The following is a 21,478-nucleotide window of genomic DNA, read 5'->3' on the forward strand; positions in this document are numbered from 1 at the left end:
CTGGTTTAGAAATGTGGCCCACTCACTACCTGTGAAGAACTTGTATGCATATTCTGCCTATGTCTTTTGCATTTTTTTCATGACACACCAGTTTTCATGCTGCTTCTTAAAAACATGTACTAGGTCAATTGGTGACTTCAAATTGACATTTTCCTAATAGAGGAATGTTAGTGAACATGCCCTGTAATCCTTTCTATCCAAGGTTGGCTTTACCCTAATGCCTGATGCTTTCATGCCTGTACGATCCAAATAAGTTTGCTTTAAACGGGTTCATAAAATAAATTGCTTCTAGTTCTTAGGACACTCTTTTCTTCTCTTCATCAGTGTTAATCATGGTGGGGATCACCATTCCAACATGCCAAGCTGAAGAAATAAGACAACCCTATTTTTATTGGATTTTTCCCGTTCCCTTTGCATATTTCCCAGATGCTCCTAGGTTGATCAACAAATGCAATCCAATCCAACAGCAACATCTGCTCCTGGGCCTTGCTTGTTACATCTCTAGTGGGAGCAGTCCACAGAGCATCCTAACTACACATCAAGACTAATTCAACTGGCTCCTCGCATTCTTGAGAAGCAATGGGTTTACTCTCAGGTTGTCCACAATTTCTGAGCTGCTCACGCTATCACACTGAGTAAGCGTAGTAGTCCTCCACAGGAAACTGATTTTATCAACTATTACTTGCAATGTCATTGCTGCGGTTGCTACTCAGAACTTCTGACCATAGTTCATCAAAAGCTTCATCCAGGTGGCTCCCACTTCACCACCATGGCCTTGTACAAAATCTACAAATCTACTGCTGCTATGTTGATTCATGGTTCAGTTTCATTAATACATCTACCCTGTCTTGCAAACTTATAAGCAGTATTGGACATTTGGCCGCCCTCCTTCCTTGTGCTTTGTGGACATGGAAAAAGCTTGCAACTGTGTATTCTGTGATGCATTATGGATGGGGCTACAAGAATATGCGGATTATCAGCCACTGGTTCCTTTATTTACTATTAATTCAAGTGTATTCAATGGAGACACTGGACTCTGCATTTTGTTTCTCTCCTTTTTATGACTTTTGCAGGAGAGGCTGGGAGATATCCTATTTGGAAAGCTAAAAGTTACATCTCTGATGTTTGCAGATGATGTTGGCCCCATTAGACAGTGATCTCCAGCAGGCACCCAATTGGCTCATAGCTGAGGGCATTGAGGTTGAGGTGATAATGTTCCCTTCAAATGAGTGTCAAGCAGTTGGTCCCAGGGAGGACACTCTTTTCATTTTTTAATTTTTTCCCACCCTTTTGGTGCTCGTGTATTGGCAGTGGTACAGCAAATAGAGATGAAAACTACAATGGATGCCTGACAACAGCATTTGTGTCAATGTCATTTTCATTGTGTACTCTTTAATAATAGGCTGGCATATATAATGAAAATTTGTTAGAACAGATAAAAAACATTGTAAATTTGTTCCTCCTTATACTTCTAAATGTTAAGCTTTTATATTCCTTTAAAAATTGAGCACAGTCTTACTTGAGCATTTCTTGTAAAATAAAGGCAGAAATTGTGAAATTACATCATGTTGATTAAGATAGGGGTTCAATTAAAAGCATGAATTAGTGGAAAAAAAACCTGCAGTCAAAAGCAGACTCTGAGAACAACATTTAAGGACTGCTACCACATCACTCAAAAGAGCTAAATTTCAATAATGTCATGGATGTGTGTGCAGTCTGTTTGTTTTCAGCCTAGCAGATCTGAGCCTAATTCATTTAACTGCAACAATTACTGTCTAAGGATCCAGAAATACCCAGTAGTGTGGCTTATTTCTAATCTTCTCAGCAAACATGGGTATTAATATTTGGCAGGGAGCAATCAGCTCAACAGAATTTACACTGACTTATGTTAATGGAGAGGAGTATTCTATTTTTTCTAGAACTACCCCCATTTTTTAAAAATCACTTTATAATTAACAGGAACAGGTGCAAAACATATTTTGAAGGTGCTCTTATATCTTCTTGCATACTATTAACTTTTTTTTCTATAACAATTTAGACAGAATGAGTTAAAGAAGCAAAGAAGGCTCATACTGAGTATGTTTTCCTAAAATTTAACTAAATGAATGACGATAGCACCATCCAGTTATCTAAGAGATACAAAACAATCACTGAGAGACATTTTTCAATCTCTAGCTAGTCTTAGAGCAGATAATCTGAAATTCAGTTAAGCAAAGGGTTTGATTTACTTTTGGATAAAGGTTTGGATTGAACAATGCAGATGGTTGACAGTGCAGTAAGCATTCTTCGTATGTTTAACATATGAAGATTAATTACCGGTAGTTGAAATCTAATGTTATGTTCTTTGGTCTTCCAGGAATAAAGCGAAACACTGGTTGGGTAGAGAAGTTTGAAGTTCAGTTTCTGGGCTCTGTGGAAGTTCCTTATCACCAAGGCAATGGAATTCTTTGTGCTGCCATGCAGAAAGTAACTACAGCTTTGTTTCTTCTTTCAGTTTTCACTGTACTGCTTTCATTTTTAATCAGGTTTTGTGCTTTAGTTATATATAATTAACCAAAAAATAATTGTTTCCAGCACTGAACGTAAGTGATACCATATCAAACTGCAGACAGCAATGCAAAAGTACTATCATTACAAGTCTACAGTTATTAAAAATAACTTGCTACATTAAGTAATAAATAAACCCACTCAGAACAATGCGTAACAGTCTCACTAAATTCACAAGCCGGTATAACAGAATGCTAAGGTCAGTATTATCAAAAGGTGTACTTACATCCAAAAACATAAAGAGCGTAGTATTTCCTGCATCAGAGGGTATTTAACTCTCTTAGATATCACAGTTCAAGGCTGTTTTGGTTTGGTTACTGGGCTAACCTAGAATGACATGTTTCAATAAGATAAGATTGCTTGTGCGAAGCTACAAATTTAGTAAGAACTTAAGACTGGAGTACTACCATTGAAATTGTTCCATTGTACTGTTGAACTGTTCTCAGTCTTACATTTTCTTTTGCCAGGTTAGCTGCTGTTATAACTAAAATATTACTTTTTTAAATTTTCAGCTCTTTTGGCGTAGGTGTCAGAGTGTGCATTGTACAAGGTTTTCTTTCGATATTTAACAATCTTACTTGACATACAATTGTGAAATTGTGAAAAATGGGAACAGGCTTTTAATGATCAAATCACTTTAAATGTCCCAAAATATTAAGTATAACAATGTCTGTCAATAGAAAATGAAACTGTAATAAAACAAAATAAATAAAGCACCTAATAAAGTAGCTGGTGAGTGTATATACTCTACAGTGGGGTCACAATGACTGTTTTACTGTACCAAAAATGAAAAAGGACATCACAACGAATGACAATTGTACTTTAAATGCTGCCTGCAAAGATACTTCAAATAAAATAGGAGGAACATTGCTTAAACATCTGCATCCTCTGCCAAGCTAGAGCAAAATGCTTTGAGATTGATGTTTACTTGACTTTGACTTAATTGGATTGTACATGTTGTTAAAATACAACAAGATCTGAAAGAACACCATGTTCTTGTTGCTCAAGATGGTTCAGTAGAAAAAAAGACAATCTCAACATTTATATAAAGAAATATGATATTTACCTGCGGTGGGCTGGTGCTCTGCCCGGGGTTTGTTTCCTGCCTTGCGCCCTGTGTTGGCTGGGATTGGCTCCAGCAGACCCCCATGACCCTGTAGTTAGGATATAGCAGGTTGGATAATGGATGGATGGAAAATGATATTTACATAATCCCTGGGGCAATTAGTTCTTTTTAGTTAGTTTGGGTTCATTATTATACAATACTGTTCACTCTATAGATGATCAGAGTATTTTTTATAAGTAGAGAATGTTTATAAATGTGTATTTTTAAAATAAAACAGGAAGAAATGTATAAAATTGATCACAAATACATACAGTATATGTGAACGCTTAAGTTTTCATAGTCTGTGGTGTTCTTATGGTGGTGATATTCCTAGCTATGGAATATGGTTATAGAGTGCTACTGAATCTTTGGCATCAATGATGACATGTACAGATTAAAATATAGGCAACTCCTATCAAACCAACCAATTCTGTATATCTTAAATCAGCAGGTAATGATGAGGACAGCATGCCCATTTGCAAAATGCTTCATTAAAAAAATTAAAAATAAAGTATAAAACACTAGCCATGGCACCTGTCAAAGACAGATAATATTTAAAAAAAATATCTGCTATCTGTTGTCCTACGTGTACTTTCAGTGTGCTTCCTCTGTATTCGCATGTGTTTGAACATCTCTTCACCGGCACTTCTTCCCTTGAGTGCGTTGCCATAAAGCCAGCCTCTCAGGCTCTCATTATTTTCAAAGTTCTCCCCTCCTGTTCGGCTTTATACTTTCTATCTTTGAAGGCGACTCTCTCAGTTTGCCTGTTACGCTTTTACTAATGTCTGTTCACCGGTGCTGCCCCTCAGTAGCATGTTCCTGTAAAGCCGGCTTCTCAAACTCTTTAATTTAGAGGTGACTTTCTCTCCTCCTGTCCACTTTTCTGCTTGCCATCTTTGAAGGCAATTCTCTCAGCCTGTGAGTCTCACACTTACACTTCCTCTTTCGATCATGTCACCAAAGCCAAACTGACCAATTAGATTGCTCTGTGGGACTGGACACACTCACCCTAGGTGTTTTATTATATAGTAGATAACAGAATTCATTCATAAAACAATCTGTGAATAATGAGACTAAATCTTGAATCTTGTCCAGCAGTGTACATTATTCTTTTGGTAATTCAGTGTTGAACCCACACTGTATAAAACTTATGTTTAAACAAATGCATGATGTAATGTTCTCTGTTTTGAATTTTTCCACAGATTGCCACCACCAGAAAGCAGACAGTACACCTAAGACCTCCAACCACATGTGACTTAGAAATTAGCCTCCAAGGAATCAAGTTAATCATGAGCTTAAGTGACTATGGAATGGATGATGAGGTAAGATCTGTACAGAATAAAGTGATCCATATCCTATGTCAGGCGCTGTATGAGGAAAAAATGCATTTTATTATAATGAAGTCAGGTGCCCAGCCACAACCATTAGTCTTAGTCATTGCAAAGAAATTTAAGCCGAGCCATAACACGAAAGTGGTGCATATTGATATTATTAACTGATTTCTCCATATTTTGCCAACAGATATATTGTTGTTTGTATTAAACTGTAAACTGGTTTAAATGAATGCCATCTGATTCACATCTCAATGATTAGTTTGACAGGTGCAGCCATTTTTTCCAGATGAAGAACATCTCCTACTGTGGCTGTCATCCTAAAAACAGCTGGTAGGTTTCCAGTGAATGTATCAGTAGACAAGTGTCCTTGGGGGCTTCTGGTTTGACAATGCCATTTCACATTTGCTATTTCGGTACTTGTATGTACGTATTACTTTCCTGTTAAATATTAGGAGATAACTCAGTCTGTTCAGTGTCTGTATGGCAAGTACACATTCTCCCTAAATGTATGTAGGTTTTTCTCAGGTAGTTTGTACTACATGCCAAATATGTGCATATTAATTGGTGTCTTAGAATGTTCCCCAATGAGAGAGTAAGGATATGTGCATGTGAGCACAAGTCCATCCAGGACTTGATCCTTAATTGTGCCTAATGTACTGATGCGTCTCAACTACACTGCACTGATTACTTTCACATTTGACACAATGAAATAATGAATGAATGAATATTAGGAGATGCTTCTGCATCATCATTACTGAGCACTGTGATTGATCTAACCATCATCTCTGATCTGATGAAGCTACAGATGTACAATACATCATATATACACAATAGATTACATACCACCTTGAGGTGTACCCAGTGCTGACTGTTGTCAATTCTGTCAGCACATTTAGCACTTATATATACTGTGTGTTTTAAATTATTTTATTTTCAACTTAATCTATGAGGGCATTTTTGTTTACTTTTCAGTATTTTGTATACAAATCCATCATTCTTACCTGAATAATAATTAAGGATCATCACATCTTTCATTGCTTGTTTTTTTCTTTTACTATGAAATCAGTCAATTAGAAGCATAACTTATTTATGTAAATTATTACTAGCTTGTGAAACAGCAAATAATCTTAGCACCAATCTGAGGCCAGCTATTGTGTAGTACAGTAGTTTACTGTAAATTGATTAGCCAGTGTAAAATGCTTTGTTTCAAATGGGGGTGTGGCTCTGTTTGATCACACCACATGATGGATTAATATCCCATCCAGAGCTGGCTTCAGCAGTTAGAGGCTCTTGCTTGCTGCAACCAAAGAGTGAAAAGGTTCTTCTTTGGTATTTCTGTTCTTGAAATATGTTCTTATAAAATAGACAAAAGTGCCTATGACTACCCAAACTTCAAAGTTCAAACAAAAAACATTTTTTTCATAGTACATAATTAGGTAAGAGGGTAAGAAACAGGATTGAATTAAACAATTGACAGATAGATATATCAATAAAAATGACTGTAAAAAGTGCATGCAGTAGGTGTGCATTCAAGGTAAACCATGGCAAAACTGACTTTGGTAGACCAGCTGCTAGAAATAAACACATGCTGCATAGACTTGTAGTTCAGGATAATCTGTGTTTTGAAGCAGTTCTAAACTTATTATAAATAATGTTTATAAAAAGTGCTCCTGTTGGTGACTTCAATAGGTGACCCAAATAAATGCATGGTTTCACTGTTTGAAACTGCATCCAACAGTGCCATCTAGTGGAAAAGAAATATCTGTGTGTATAGAAGCACAAGTTTTATCTGCTTTGCTACATATAGTGGAGGACAGCTTTATCACATCACAGATATTCAAAGTCCATCATTTGTTTTCAAGCTCAGGTTCATGAATACAGCAAAACAATATATATACATGTGTACCCGGCATGGAACAAACTGCCACTGTTTGGTGCCATAATTAACAAATATTCCTATTCAAAACAAAACTATGCACTCTAAGTTGGGGCAGGAACTACATCAAAAATTGCTTAGTTATGACAGTGTAAAAATATTTTATTCCTAATCACAGGTTTTCTTTGTGGTCGGCTGCTATAAAACCATGGACTGTAATGCACAACCATTAACTATTGTTAACACTTTGTAAAGAATTGTTAATTTATTAGCGGTTTTCATTACCTTTTCCCTGGATTCATTGTCATGATACGCCACAAGCTAACCTGAAAGCAACAGATACAGGTACAACACAGGAACCCTGCCTAGAAGGGAAGCCACACTGTATAGCAGGACACGGTTAAAGATAAAACACTGTAATAAACTTACAATTACATGTTTTATTCTAAAGTTATTTGTATTTCATTTATAACTTGATTTTAATTATATTTTATTACTTTTCTTTCAGCTATTTTGGATTTATCACCAAACACCCAGTACTAAACCGATTTGCTTGTCACGTATTTGTATCACAGGAAACGATGAGACGTGTAGCAGAGTGTGTGGGGTACGTATGTTTTCAATGTAGCTTTGGGGAGGAGTTTATAAGAGCTATATTACATCGTTCTCCTATTTTGTTCCCTCCTTCTACTCCTATATAAGCAACCTGTTGTTTCCTTTTCAGTCATACATTTGACCGGATATAACTGTGTCTGTTACCTTATTTTCATTTAATTGTGTAAATAACCTTTAACTTCTTTTCCATTGCAGATGCATACTAACACAGCTGTTACAATTACAAAAAAAAATACAATTTTTATTTTGAATTATCATTAAACAGTATGCACATGAAGCTTTAAGCATTTAGATAGATTTCATAAATTGGGGAGAATTATGTGATGTGTAGGTTAGAGCAGGGGTAGGCAACGTCGGTCCTGGAGTGCCACAGTATGTGCAGGTTTTTGTTCCAACCCAGTTCCTTAACGAGAACTCAATTATTGCTGATGAAGCACATATTGCTTAAGTGACATTTTAATGCTTCATTTTAGTGGTCTCGCTTGTTAAGGTTCTCCAACCTTAATTGCTTATTTCAATCTTAAACTGCTGCATTCAGTGTTTTAATTGCTCCTTATTAGCAATAAGATGTAAAAGACAAAGCAGCCAGCAGTTCTCCAGCTAGCTTTTTTCCAATTACATCTGTGTGTGTTCATCATGCACGGTTTGATTTAATAAAACACTTAATAGAAAAATGTGACAGACTGAAAATGATCTGTTTTAGGTTTCAAATCATTTGGATGATATCCTTGGAAAGGAAAAAAATCTACGATATAAAAGCCTTACATTGCACAGACTAACAAGTCATAAAATTAAATAAGGTCTGAAATTGGCAATGATTGGTTTCTAATTAAGCAATTGGGTTGAATGAAAACCTGTAGCCACTGCGGCTCACCAGGACCGACATTGCCTACCCCTGTTTTACATCTTATTGCTAATAAGGAGCAATTAAAACACTGAATGCAGCAGTTTAAGATTGAAATAAGCAATTAAGGTTGGAGAACCTTAACAAGCGAGACCACTAAAATGAAGCATTAAAATGTCACTTAAGCAATATGTGCTTCATCAGCAATAATTGAGTTCTCGTTAAGGAACTGGGTTGGAACAAAAACCTGCACATACTGTGGCACTCCAGGACCGACGTTGCCTACCCCTGGGTTAGAGAAGATTAGATTAAATTGCATTTGACCCCAAGGGGGAATAAAAATTTTACAGAGGCTCAAAAAAATAAATAAATACATGTATATATATATATATATATATATATATATATATATATATATATATATATGTGTGTGTGTGTGTGTGTGTGTGTGTGTGTGTGTGTTATAATAAAAATAAACACATAAGAACTTCTGGCTTGGATAACAGAGAGGTGATGCTGTTAATAACAGTTGGCAGTAGGATGAGGTCAGACCTGTCCAGATGTACCTTATGTCCAGATGTACCAGATGTAGGCTTATATTTAAAGTCATTTGAATTTGAACAGAGCAGGTCCAACTTGTAGTGTCCATGAATGGAACATGTTAATAGACATTTACTTCCTTGTTTGAACATTAAAAATGAGGAGGAGTATCAAACTATATTTCTGAAAATGTCACAGTTATTTTCTGTCTAATCAATTGTTAATTAATTTCTTATATAGATATATCATATAACTAGTTGTGTAAGCCTGTGCTGTAAAAATCTGGGGTTCTAGAAACTATTGAAATCATCAGAAAAAAAAATTAAATGTAGAGATGTCAGGTAATTGAAAAGAACTACTCTGGGCATCTCTCTCCGAGGAGGTTTTGTTTTGCCAATGTGCTCACATCACTTGTGCATTAGCTGCTAAGCGACTTTGTCTTTCTTCGGGAGGTTTCGTTTTGCTTATGTGCTCACCTTGCTTGTGTATTAGCAGCGGGAGGAAAAGTAAAAGGAATACCGTTTTGTCGATGTGTTCACCTAGCTTCTGTATTAGCGGCTAAGCGAATGACTCTTTCTTCGGAGGTTTCGTTTTGCCGACGTGTTCACCTCGCTTGTGTATTAGCAGATAAGCGAGTTTGTTTCCTCGGAGGTGGAGCCCTTACCCCGACTCCACCTCTCACTTCCGGGCCATACAGACAGACACACAAACTTCCACGCGCAGACGTCTAAATATAACATATTATATATCACGCAGTATCCAGTGGTTTCAGCATTTCTGGTTGGACCTCATCCACCCCTGTGGCCTTGCCACTATGAAACTTTTTAATCATCACTGTGACCCAGGCCATAGAGACAGACTCCTGTATGGAGGTTGCATCTACCAGGATTATGAGTTCCTCAAAGTGTTCCTTTCACCTCTCAACAGTATACCCACTTGATATCCATATTGCCTATTGTTGAAAACTGCCTGGACAAAGTCCTGCCTAATTCTTTTCAGTTGTTGAACAATTTTTTGGAACTTTTTGAAGACCATCTGAAAGTTATTTTTCTAGGCCTCAATAAATTCCATCTACACACAGACCTTTGCCTTTAGCTGCAGATTTGTTGGACTTTCAGTTTCTCTTGGCCAAATCTACTAATATTGCATGGAAGATCTCTTTCTTTAACTTGACAGTTTCTACGAATTATACCTAGGGTTGCTGTCGTAACAGGCACCAATAACCTTGTGGAGAAAAATCTTTGCTGTTGCCTCCACTACTGAGGTCTTATGCTGAATTCATTCGAACTGAATGCCAAGGACTTCTCCCAAGTTGCAAGTGAAGTTCTTCTGGAAGTGAGAGCTAAACTCACTAGTAGATCTCAGCAAATCCTCATTACACATTTGTTTTCCAGATCTGACCAATAACCATTCAGTATATCAGAACCACTATCCATCAGTTGACAGCTCAACACCTCTCTTTACCTGAGTGCCTAGAATATATGACCTCAGATCAAAAGATACAACTGTACAAGATTAATATTGACTCTTTGTCCAAAGGCACTCAGGTACAAAGTACACTTATGAGTAATTGTATGTTTTCAGATCAGGCGAGCTGACCCTCCTAATCATATTTACTTATCATTTCCTACATTAATTTTCGAATAGAGAATCCAATGTTATTACAGTATATTAATGTATTTTAATATACTGTGACCAATGGGAAAGCTAGACTATAATTTCTCAATTAAATTATAATTTGTAAGATAAGACTGAAGCTGAGCAGAAAATAACTTTCGGGTACTTAATAGATGAAAGATAAATTTCAGATAGGTCTATTATTATTTGATATATTTGGATATAGTTCTGATTTTCATTTTAATAAGGATTTGACAATTTATTCTTTTCAGTGACAATGTATAGATAACGTTAAGAATGGGTGCTTTGAGAACATTAATTGAGAAGTTCAGTAGTTCAGTAGTTTTGTTTGGATTGGGCCTATGTTATCATTTTAGAAATTAAAGTTATGATTTCGTTTCTGTTTTAAAGTTGAATTGACCTGAAAGCAGTGTACATGAGCAGTGACAGGGTTTTACACTGTGATAGCAAGTTTGTGATATGACTGTGAATTCTGAGATCTTATACTATTGATTGAACTTTTAAAGAAGTTCATAAAATCTGTGTTCCTAATGTTTGTATGGATCTTGCAGTGCACTTCAGACTTCCTCGGATTTCTAAACAGTCCATGAGGTTTATTTCTCTGTTAGCCTGGAATAGTTTTAAGTCTGAGATTTTCACAATATCCATATATTTTGGAACACAATTGCAACCTATATATTGTACTGTTCTTGCTTTCATTTGTGGTTGTATCAATGAGGGCAGGAGGAAGTCAAATTTAATTAAGTAGTGATCAGAGATTTAAATTAGTGGAGTAATACCTACATTTTAAATTTGAACCCCATCACTATAATTAGAGCCAAAGTATTGGAGTTGTCAAATCCTTTCTGAGTTTAGCTTGTGTTTAATGCAGTTGCTAAAATTTTCTGTTCCTACATCTTTATGAGTATTAGACTAACTAATGAACACTTTATGATCATTATTTACAGCTAGGTTAGATAAAACCTGCCAAATTCATATCTCAAATAACGAATATGATTCTGGTGGTCTATGAATTAGTACTATAAATATGATAATGATAGCACCCCAAAGGATGTTAAATCACTTCAATTTTTAAAGGTAATATTCAGTTCTTCACCTAAAAGTATTGCAAACCAGCCTCTTTGACCATTAGTTTTTGATATATGAAGGAATATAAAACCATTAAATGCTGCCTCAACTAAAGGAATAGTTCTTGATTTGTTAAACCAGGGCTCAATAAATAGACAGAAATCAGATATTTTACTTAGTGCAATCTTGGTCATCAATGCAGCTTTATTTCTCAGTGAGTGAATGTTTACCAAACATTTATAGGACAATGTCATGATGGACTGGAGTTAAGAATCACTTTCTTGCTGTGTAAGTACAAGTTATTAATGTGAATATTTCTGAAATATAATTTTTTTTTCAGACGTGCATTCCAGGAGTATTATCAGGAACATCTGGAGTATGCTTGCCCTACTGAAGATATTTATCTAGAATAAGATGACATCAAACCAAATTGAAGTGTGGCCATTTTGAGGCTGCTGGGTAGTCATTTTCTCTTTTAAACTACTTTTCTTTTACTGTTTCTGAACTGGAATATTCTGTTACAATACTTTTCAGATGTCCGTAGAAAAAAGGTGCCCCTAGAGTTTTTTTGGTCTTATCATTTACTCTTAAGAAGATAAAGGAGGCCAGCGTGGAGCAGAATTTTTTTTTTGGAGATTCAAACTCAGTTCTGCTAACTTAGAAGAATGCAAAGCTGATGTACATGTTTGACATTCATGCATGACTTCAAAGCGATGTACAAAAAATAATTAGTTTGTTGTTCTTGGAGTGATTCACCTTTGAAGGGAAAGGCATAGCCTCTATGAAAGCAACTGAAAGAACATCTTGTAATATTTATACAGACAGCCAATGGATGTTGGAGATTCTAATGGATCTGGAGAATAATTGAAAAAATGGTTTTAACCAGAATTTGGAATTCTGACTGAGAGAAGCATGTCTACCCAGCGTATATACTGTCACCACAAGCCTGGATAAACAGTTGAACGAATGAGGCAACAATGTCAAAAATATTTGCTGTATATATGTAAAAATAAGATGTGAAAGATACCTTAATAACCTGAAAATTTACCGTTACAGTTACCAGAGAATACAGTTTTTTAAAAGTGTTTAACTTAATGATGGTAATCTGTTAATCAACATAAAATGTCATTCATTATAGTTTTTATATGGTGACTGGAAAGAGTGAATGGAAGAGCACAACCTTCAAAATTGTATGGTATCATGTCTGAAGGCATATCTGTTATAAACACAAAAGATAAACACACATACTGTGATATGTGAGAAGCCATCTGATTTGGTGACTGCACTTTGTCTAAATTCTGATGTTGTGAAAGTAGGGTTATGGGGAAGTGAGCGGGTGCAACATTCATTCTCTTTTGATGGCTATCTCAATAGATGACTTGTCCCTAGGGAGCTTTGTCTGTTTTTCTTTTTTTGTTTTTTTTGAGGTTCCTACTGTGTTTGAGGCTTATTCCTTGTGTGCCTATTGCTAAATATGAAATCCTTTGAGTTACAAGTTTGTTGCCACTTGTAAAATTTCAAGTGACAAGCACAAAAAAAACAGCTGTTTTGAGACAAATTAGGATTGTTGGTAATGAGGATCAACATTTTCATTTTGTCTTCTTTGGTTGCTGAACTGGTATGTTGTAATGGAAGGTATTGATTACTGAAAGGAATTTATTTTTTTAATGTAAGTGCAAGCAGGAAACATTACTCTAAATGGCACTGTTACTCACGTTTAAAAAAAAAAATTCATTAAAAGAAGTTTGTTTCACCCCAGAAGTTAATCTGTTTTCATATAGTGTGGGAACTACTAAATAAAGTGTTGAGCAATCGTGTGTTACCAGAACAGCTAATATGAGCCCGAACTATAAGCATAGCCAACGTGATGCAGTGCCGTTTTTTTTTAAATCAAATCATGCTCTGCTAATGTGTCAGGCATTGTTACAGTGTCTCCAGTTATTGCTACAAAGGAAATGAGTATACCCACATCATGCCAGGATGGCGAACCTGACCCAACCGTTGTGGAAATGCCCAAATCTTTCAAATCTCTTGATTTGCAGAGGACATGGTGAAGGATGATTCATTTGAGCCAGGCATTTTTCCAGTGCTTGGTAGTCCTTTGTGCATTGTCAGGCTTAATTTGTGCTTTGTGCACTACAAAACGACAATGGTATATTATTTTGTTGCATTCTCAATGGAACATTATTGATAAACCTACCTGACAGTGCACAAAAATGATATTAGCACTCGATTTTGAGTTGTTTGCGTGTTCACCCACAAGTAAGAAAATCCTGATGCAGGAATACGCACTGCTAGCCATTTACTGAGGATATTCTCTCAAAGTTCCCTGTTAGCTTAATAATAGATCAAGAATGCTCACATCTGGTCCTGGGTTGCTACAGTGGATGCAGGATGCTTTACAAAATTCTTAACAACAAACTCATTTTTTTGTTTTTTAGTGCCTGCTATTTAATTTGATTTTTTGCTTTCGATATGCTTTATCTTTCTGCTCAGTCACAAATTCCATCTTTCCTCTGTTTTAATTTTCTGGGAGAATTGACAATATAGATTGACATCCCTTTTTCTATTTTCTTTTTAAAAATATTTTGTTTGAATCAGTTTGTTAGAGATAAACACATGTACGGGTGAAAATGAAAACAATTCAGTTGTTTGGCTGTTGTCTCCTTTGTTATTTGCAACATATGACTAATTTCTTTTAAAACTACTGACAAATCAATTAAAATGAAATAAAACTGTACAAAATGAAGTGACTCCTATGAAAATATGTGTATTTCTATATCTCAAAAAGAGGCAAAATTCTCATTACTGTTAACTCTAAGACAGTCAAGAGAGAGCTGTCTGATTAAATGACAAGTCTGACAGTACCTTCAAAAATTGGTTGGAACAAAAAACTGCAGCCACTGTGGCCATTCAGGACTGATGCTGAGCAGGCCTGTCCCAGATAGTGCATGCCGTGCATCATTAATAAGCTGTGCTGACTTCATCAATGGAGCTGTAGCACCATGGAGGTAACTTCTTGTGACCATATTAGGCCTACCCAACATGTGTATACAGTACATAACCGAGAACATATTGGAAAGTGTCAGCTTTTGAAGTATGCCCCATATTTACTGTAGCACATCTCCTCAATATCTTCAGGACACAAACTGCATTGCCTTTGTTACAATAGCAGCCCGTGGCCAAATGACACAGAGCAATGTCCACTGTCTAAGATGTAAAAGTTCTGTTATTTCAGTCAAGAGAAGATATAATGTAGCTTATTCAGGAATGATAACTTGAGTACTCCTCATTTCTGTCACTAGCATCCAGAAAGCTCACTGATCTGGCACCCTTGGTGGGATTGGTTTAAAGCTGTTGACATTCAGCTAGCTCTTAGAAACCTGAGCAGTACCTTTGCATATAGAATTATGTAACATTAAATATACTTTTTGTTATATTCATTGTGGGCGAGTAAGGAATCACAAGTCACAAAGATATGTTGTAGCGCGAACCCAGTCATCCCCGTTTACTTCTTAATGAATAACAAAAATACAAGCGCTCAATGGCACGGAGGCAATGAAATAAACAAAACATAGCCACAGTTGTGCTTTGTGTTGTTCTCTTTTCTTTTAGGTCAATTGTGCAGGAACTCCATCCCCTGTCGTGCTTTGTTCAGAGTGATACCTCCTTCTGTCAACCCCGTGATTTATAGGCGTGGAGTATCCTTGCTAGTGTGGGAGGAGTAGGAGACGACATGATTAGTGACAGTGCCCTCTTACATACACCTTAGAGGAGCCACGAGGGCCATCCACAGATGCTCATGAGTGACATTATAAATATTTAGCAAGGGAATAAGGAAACTAGTGTGCATCAAATGTGTTTAACACACATTATTCTCCTTATATATGATTTTTATAAAGTAATTTATTATATTAATATATTAAATGCAAAAAATCTCTTAATAACCCAATAAATAAATATATAATTCATTTCAATGAAACTCCATTTGCAAAGGAGTGAATTTAAGAAAGAAACACCCATAAGCTTTTTAGCATTGGTACTAAATGCCTAAAATCGTTCAGAATGGTTACTCATGCGTAATCACCCCAGTCTAAACCTTACAATAAATTAGCATCTCATTTACAAATTTAGCCCTACCTGATCCCTATTTTTGACAAGATCTCTTCCAGATCTTATATTAAAAAGTAGAATGAATATGTGAAAGAGAGCATCATTTATTTATCTGGTGATCTGAAGTGTTCACCTTAGATTTTGGCCTCCATATAATTTTGCCTTTATATTGTTGTAAACATACAGTATAATATCTCTGTCATATAGTCAGTGCTGAAAAAAATAATTATAATATATTGATCTTTTTAAAATCATACACCATTGCTGCTGATTAAGGAGCTTTATGATAAATTCAAAAAGATAATAAAGGGCTTTGAAAGCAACCGTGATTGATAGTGAGGTAGAAATTACCATCCAAATCATTAAAGCAATGTGGAGAAAGTGGACTAGGGAAATATATAAGTGTATAAAAACAAAATGAAATATGTATTCAGCATGGTTAGAGTAGTCTTGGTCAAACTGGGCAGCACACAGAGAAAGGGTGCTTGTTGCTTCTCCCAGATGCTGGGCAAGTTTCTGCTGTCAGCTTCCTCAACGCTGTTCTATCATAAGTTGTTAGCCATGGGTGAGTACCACATATAATCTGCATTTCTGAACCTAATATATAAACTTTCAGCCACCAGATTGTGCAGAAGTCTTAAATGACTGAAGTCATAAATGATTTTACTCCACTGTAAATGTGTTTTAGCTGCAGTATGGAGGGATAAACCATAATTTTGGGGTAGAATGGTCTTGTACAAGAGTGTATACTGATGACTTCAACTGTACTCTGTTAAATAACTGGAAATGAGTAGCAGTATATACATTCTTACAACCAGAAATGTATGTGTGCCTGTTCTGGTGGTGTGGTGGAATTTGGTCTAGCCTTACAATCTCATTCTGCAAATTATTGTACCTTCTACCCTCATGTGATTGTTTGAAAAGAAATTACCTTTTCTGTTTTTTATAAGATGTTGATCCTGACTACAACATACAGTGCATTTTTCTCCTTTGCAGCCAATTTTAATTTCATTCAGTTTAATTTTCACTTAAGTGGCATTAATAGTCCATAATCAAGTCTAAAGGTGAGATATTTTGACAGAAAAATAAAGATGCATTATTAGAAATAATTATTCTAAATGCTACACCAATTTTATTTCTGTACTTTGAACCTGATAATAAACAGAGATTGTTAGGAATTTTGTGTTTATCAATATCCTACATAAAATAATAATGTATAGTAGGCATGCATAGTGACCCAGAAAATGTTTTTTTTGGATTTTAATTTAAAAATAACACACTTTTTGTTCAGTGTCTATAATAAAAAAGAAAATTGGAGTTTTGTTTGTTTTTTCCCCCATATTATCATTTGGCAAAGAACATATAGTAAGGAAACATGAGGGTTGCATTTTTAAGAGGTAACAGGAAGAATGTAAAGAAGTGATTTAGCTACACTTCCAAAGTGCGTTAAGATGCTAAAGCACTGTATACATATGTACAGACTAGATTAGCAAATTAAATTGTGGTGTTTATATGTGCAGCAGTCTTGCATTTAGAGAAACAATGTAATTTGCTTTTATCTTTCCCAACATGTTAACTAATAGTGTTTTCATGGTAAGCAAAGGTAGTGCGTGAAAATGGAATATGACTGGACTAGCAAGCTACAAAATCACAAACACAAACTCAACAACAAAAGTGACTCTGCATTCTTCATCTGCCATGTTCTAGAGGATATAAATTATTGTTTTAAAATTGACTTTTGTAAATCTAGAACTCTGACACAGGTTTTGAAGAAGCTGTTTTCCATTAAGGGAATAGTTGATTTGTAAATGCATTGGCCCACTAATGACCTTCATTTTTCAACTACAGTAGCATTACATGGTATGTGAAATGCATTTTGCACAAATTCTGACAATATTTGTCTGGCTGTTTGCATTAACATGCTTGTGCCACGCAAACACATGCTGAATGCAGTACACGTATTAACAGATACAAATTTTACCTGCTTAAGGGTACTGATGAACTTTTGTAGAGCTGTCAGAACTCGGCTTATTTAAACAACAACTTGTATAGCATTTGCTTACACAAAATGCCTTGCAAAGTTGCCATATGTAAAAAAACAAAAAAAAAACAAACTATTCCCTTGCTTTGTAAATCTGCTTCAAGGATAAAGTCTCTGTTTTGTTAAAAAAAAACTAAAAAAAAACATTTAGTCTCTTCATCCTTCCCTCCCCTTTCCTTACAAGTCTGTTCTACAAAGCCTCCTACAGATTCTTTAGTCTGTATAACTCATGATGATGTAACCTCAACATTTATTCAATGTATACCTATAACACATCAGTATGTAATAAATGATATTTATCCTGTATCTTTAAAAATTGACTTGTAAAAAGAAAACAAACTTTATTCACACTGCCTTGTCATGGTCTTATGAATAAAATATATGCTTGATGTCAATGAACACTTGAACTCTTTAATTCATTCTCGTCCACTTCTCTGATGTTTTGTAATTTAATTATACTTTGCAGTTTCATGTGTTTTTATACAATCCATGTATGATTTTACAGATATTGAAGATGTGGTAGCAGTGTATCACCACATTGTTACAATTTGCTTGAAATATATATATGAATGTTTTTGCATAAGGTTCCCTAAATTATTATATTTTAATAATGTTTTGATATTTTTGTTTATTATTTTAGTAATAATATCACAACACCATTAATTTTGTGTTCCAGTTTTTTAAATACAGCCATTGTTTTCCGTATTTTTTTTCATTATGGTAACTGTGTTATTTGTAATGGTACTCCATTGCCAACTCATTACAGCAGGACTTCATCATTCCCTGCCTATATAAGATGGAGGCACACAGTATATGGCATCCAAACCTCTGGGTGTAGAATAAAATCTCTGGTGTAGAAGTGCAGTCCTGCTTGGCTAGGGAAAGCATTGATTAGTTCAGTTTAGGAACTTTTTTCCTTTTTATATCATTACCTGTTTTTCCAATTTGGAGCCCTAAAGTAGCCTCCTTAGCGTTATGTTAAGCCCTAGAAAAATGAACTAAAAATATTGATTTTTTTCAGCATGAGGAAATGTTATTTTGTCCGACAGAAACCTGAAAATATCAAATTGTCAACATAAATATGTTCACTGATGTACTGATGCAGATTTTCTATACATCCTTTTGTGTGATATGTTTTGAGACAGTCACCAACACACAGCCAGATGTTGCAATTGGGACCCTAGAAGCATGTTTCTTTGAGCACTTTTCTTATAATATTGTTTCTGTTGCTTGCACACGAGAGACAAGAATTTCAGTGCCTAAACCTCACAATCAACACACCTAATGTGTTATTGTAGGCCAGCACAACACAAGGCTTAGTGACTTCCACACTTCCCCAGACATGAATATTGACAGTTGCTGCATTATGAACAGTGCTTAGGAAACTAACGTCGTTCTTGTTCTTTCACTTGATCACGATTATTTTGCCTGTTTGCCATGCACTTACTTGCACCATTGTAAACACTCACAGGACTAAATTTATCAGGCAAATCAAGGCTGCTCATTCATACATCAGTTTCACTATCCGTGTCAATGTCTGGTGACCAATTCACATTGTCACCACTATTGCTTGACTCAACTAATGGCTCGGTTTTGGTTTGTTCTAAAACTGGCTTTACAGCTTCTCATTTCAATGCCATGGTGCGTTTTGGTTGAAGGCTCCACTCCATCCATGAATACTGATGAGATGTCATAGAGTGGCAAAAAGCATAAAAATATTCATGATTTTTGGCAGCATGATGTTATTTTATCCACTAGATCAGTGCTCCGCAACCTTTTCTCACCTACGACACACCAAAGTTCTTCCTAGAATTCCGCGGCACATCAGAAGCCAAAATATATAGCAGTGGCGTAGCTAGGGCGGGGAGGGGGGGGTTGGTCCACTCCGAGCGCCATCTATTTAGGGGCGTCCAAACTATGGTAGCTTCCTTTTTTTTAGTTCCTTGAGGAGTCGCAAAAAAAAATTTCTTTCAGCTTTGGGGCGTCAAATTTTTCACCGCCCTGGACAACATGAACTCCAATTTATTTTTCATCTTTAGTGCGTCAAATTTTTCACCGCCCCGGGCAACATGATCTCCAGCTACGCCACTGATATATAGATATTAATTTAATACACAAATTTTACAATAAATTTTCATTTTTTATTATAAGTATACTATATTTACTTTTATGCAATCTTAATAATTATTATAACAGAATGACTGATTAATGTGATACCTGCGCTTGTTTCAATGAACACAAAAGTTTTATATTCGGCTCAATATTTGACAGCGCAACCCGAAGTTCTTGGTCAAGATCTTTTAAGCATGACCGCTTATCATTTTTAATTAACACAAGAGTTGTTTGTCTTTTTTGGCGTAACTGGGATGGTTTGAATTTAGATGGCGATTTAGTTTACTGGGTGGCATTGCCTCGTTTGATAGCTGATCACCGCAAATGATGCATTGTGGCTTTGGAGCCGTTTCGTCACCACACCACGAGAATCCATATCGAATGTAGTCTTCGTTGTACTTCCTTTTCACAATCTTCTTTGTTTTTTTTGTAACACTTGTGCTGGGTTCTTCATCATCTGTACGTGAAGACGAATCTTTTCCACGTAAAAATTTATCCATATTTAAAGGGGTATACCATTTCTCAACTGTCTACATACATCAGAGTTTCTACAAGCTTACCTTTTTTGGATTTTGCAGTATCTGGTCAAATTTTCCAAAAATAAGTTTTGTGCCAAAACTCTATGAAATACACTGTATTACAGTTAGTATATTCTACTTGTTCAGTCAGGAATCCTGTCCCGATAATTACCAAATCCTAAATCTAGATAGTCTTTTCCTCTCATTGGTGTTCTCACATACTGTGGTAAAAAACAGTCACTGGTTATGGCTTTCTTGCAAGGTCATTCCAGTTAATATTTGGGTAATTAAACTCTCCCATAACTATAAAATATCCCTATAAACTTGATTGCTTCATATATTAAAAAAAATCACTGTGGGCTCAAAATCAGGCTTCTGTCCCTAGTTCTTTCAAACCAAATCCAAACACCCAGCCTATGATGCAGCTCACCAGCCCTTTGAAGCAGACTCATGCAATTTCTCTTTTGCAAAGATGGATATTCCTCTACCTTTTGGGTTTTGCCATTCTCTCCCTAAATATTGTGTAATTACATACAGTATGCTACACTCATCCCTCCATTCTCAGATTTAGCCAGGTTTCTGTAAATTGCCATAATACCATAATTATGTTAAGGTGCATATGACTCTAACATGTTTGTTTTCTTCCATATACTTTTAATATTAATTCAAGCAATTTTAACATCTTACCCCTTTTAACTGAAGGTCTGTTGCTTTAGGTGAAGTCATGAACCTTGCGTGTCCTAAACTCCCTGCCTCCTCATTTCGTTGTTTAAACAATCCTCAACTAACCCACTCATATATTTCCCCAGTACATTGCTGCTCCTCCAATTCAAATGTAACCCATTACAGTGAAACAGATCCCATCTGCTTCAGAAGGAGTCATAATACCCCATAAACCTATGCTCTCTATCCTCCACCAAGAATTGCAGCACATGATAATCTTTCTCATCTCTCACCTAGACTGGCACATAGCACAAACAGAGCTTCACGGAAAACTCCCTTTTAAGTTCTGATCCTCATCTTTGAAAGTAACTCTTTAAACTTGGATCGCAAAACTTGCAGCCTACCCTTACATATGCTATTTGTTATAAAGAGATGACAATGAAGACTAGATTCCTCACTGCTCT

The 21,478-nt window shown here is 35.8% G+C and overlaps 1 protein-coding gene across 1 annotated transcript in view; it reads left to right on the forward strand.

Annotated features, from left to right (window-relative positions):
* The window catches only part of mapk8ip2 (mitogen-activated protein kinase 8 interacting protein 2), a 229,654-nt gene extending 212,871 nt beyond the window's left edge, over positions 1-16,783 (forward strand). The window contains exons 9-13 of the mRNA XM_051931561.1: positions 2,357-2,466; positions 4,855-4,974; positions 5,246-5,316; positions 7,371-7,469; positions 11,908-16,783. Coding sequence (XP_051787521.1) covers positions 2,357-2,466; positions 4,855-4,974; positions 5,246-5,316; positions 7,371-7,469; positions 11,908-11,980 — 473 coding nt within the window. The 3' untranslated portion in view covers positions 11,981-16,783. The remainder of the gene's footprint in view (positions 1-2,356; positions 2,467-4,854; positions 4,975-5,245; positions 5,317-7,370; positions 7,470-11,907) is intronic.
* Positions 16,784-21,478: the final 4,695 nt, after the last annotated feature.

This window comes from Erpetoichthys calabaricus, chromosome 1 (assembly GCF_900747795.2).
Source record: "Erpetoichthys calabaricus chromosome 1, fErpCal1.3, whole genome shotgun sequence".
Classification (NCBI taxonomy): Eukaryota; Metazoa; Chordata; class Cladistia; order Polypteriformes; family Polypteridae; genus Erpetoichthys; species Erpetoichthys calabaricus.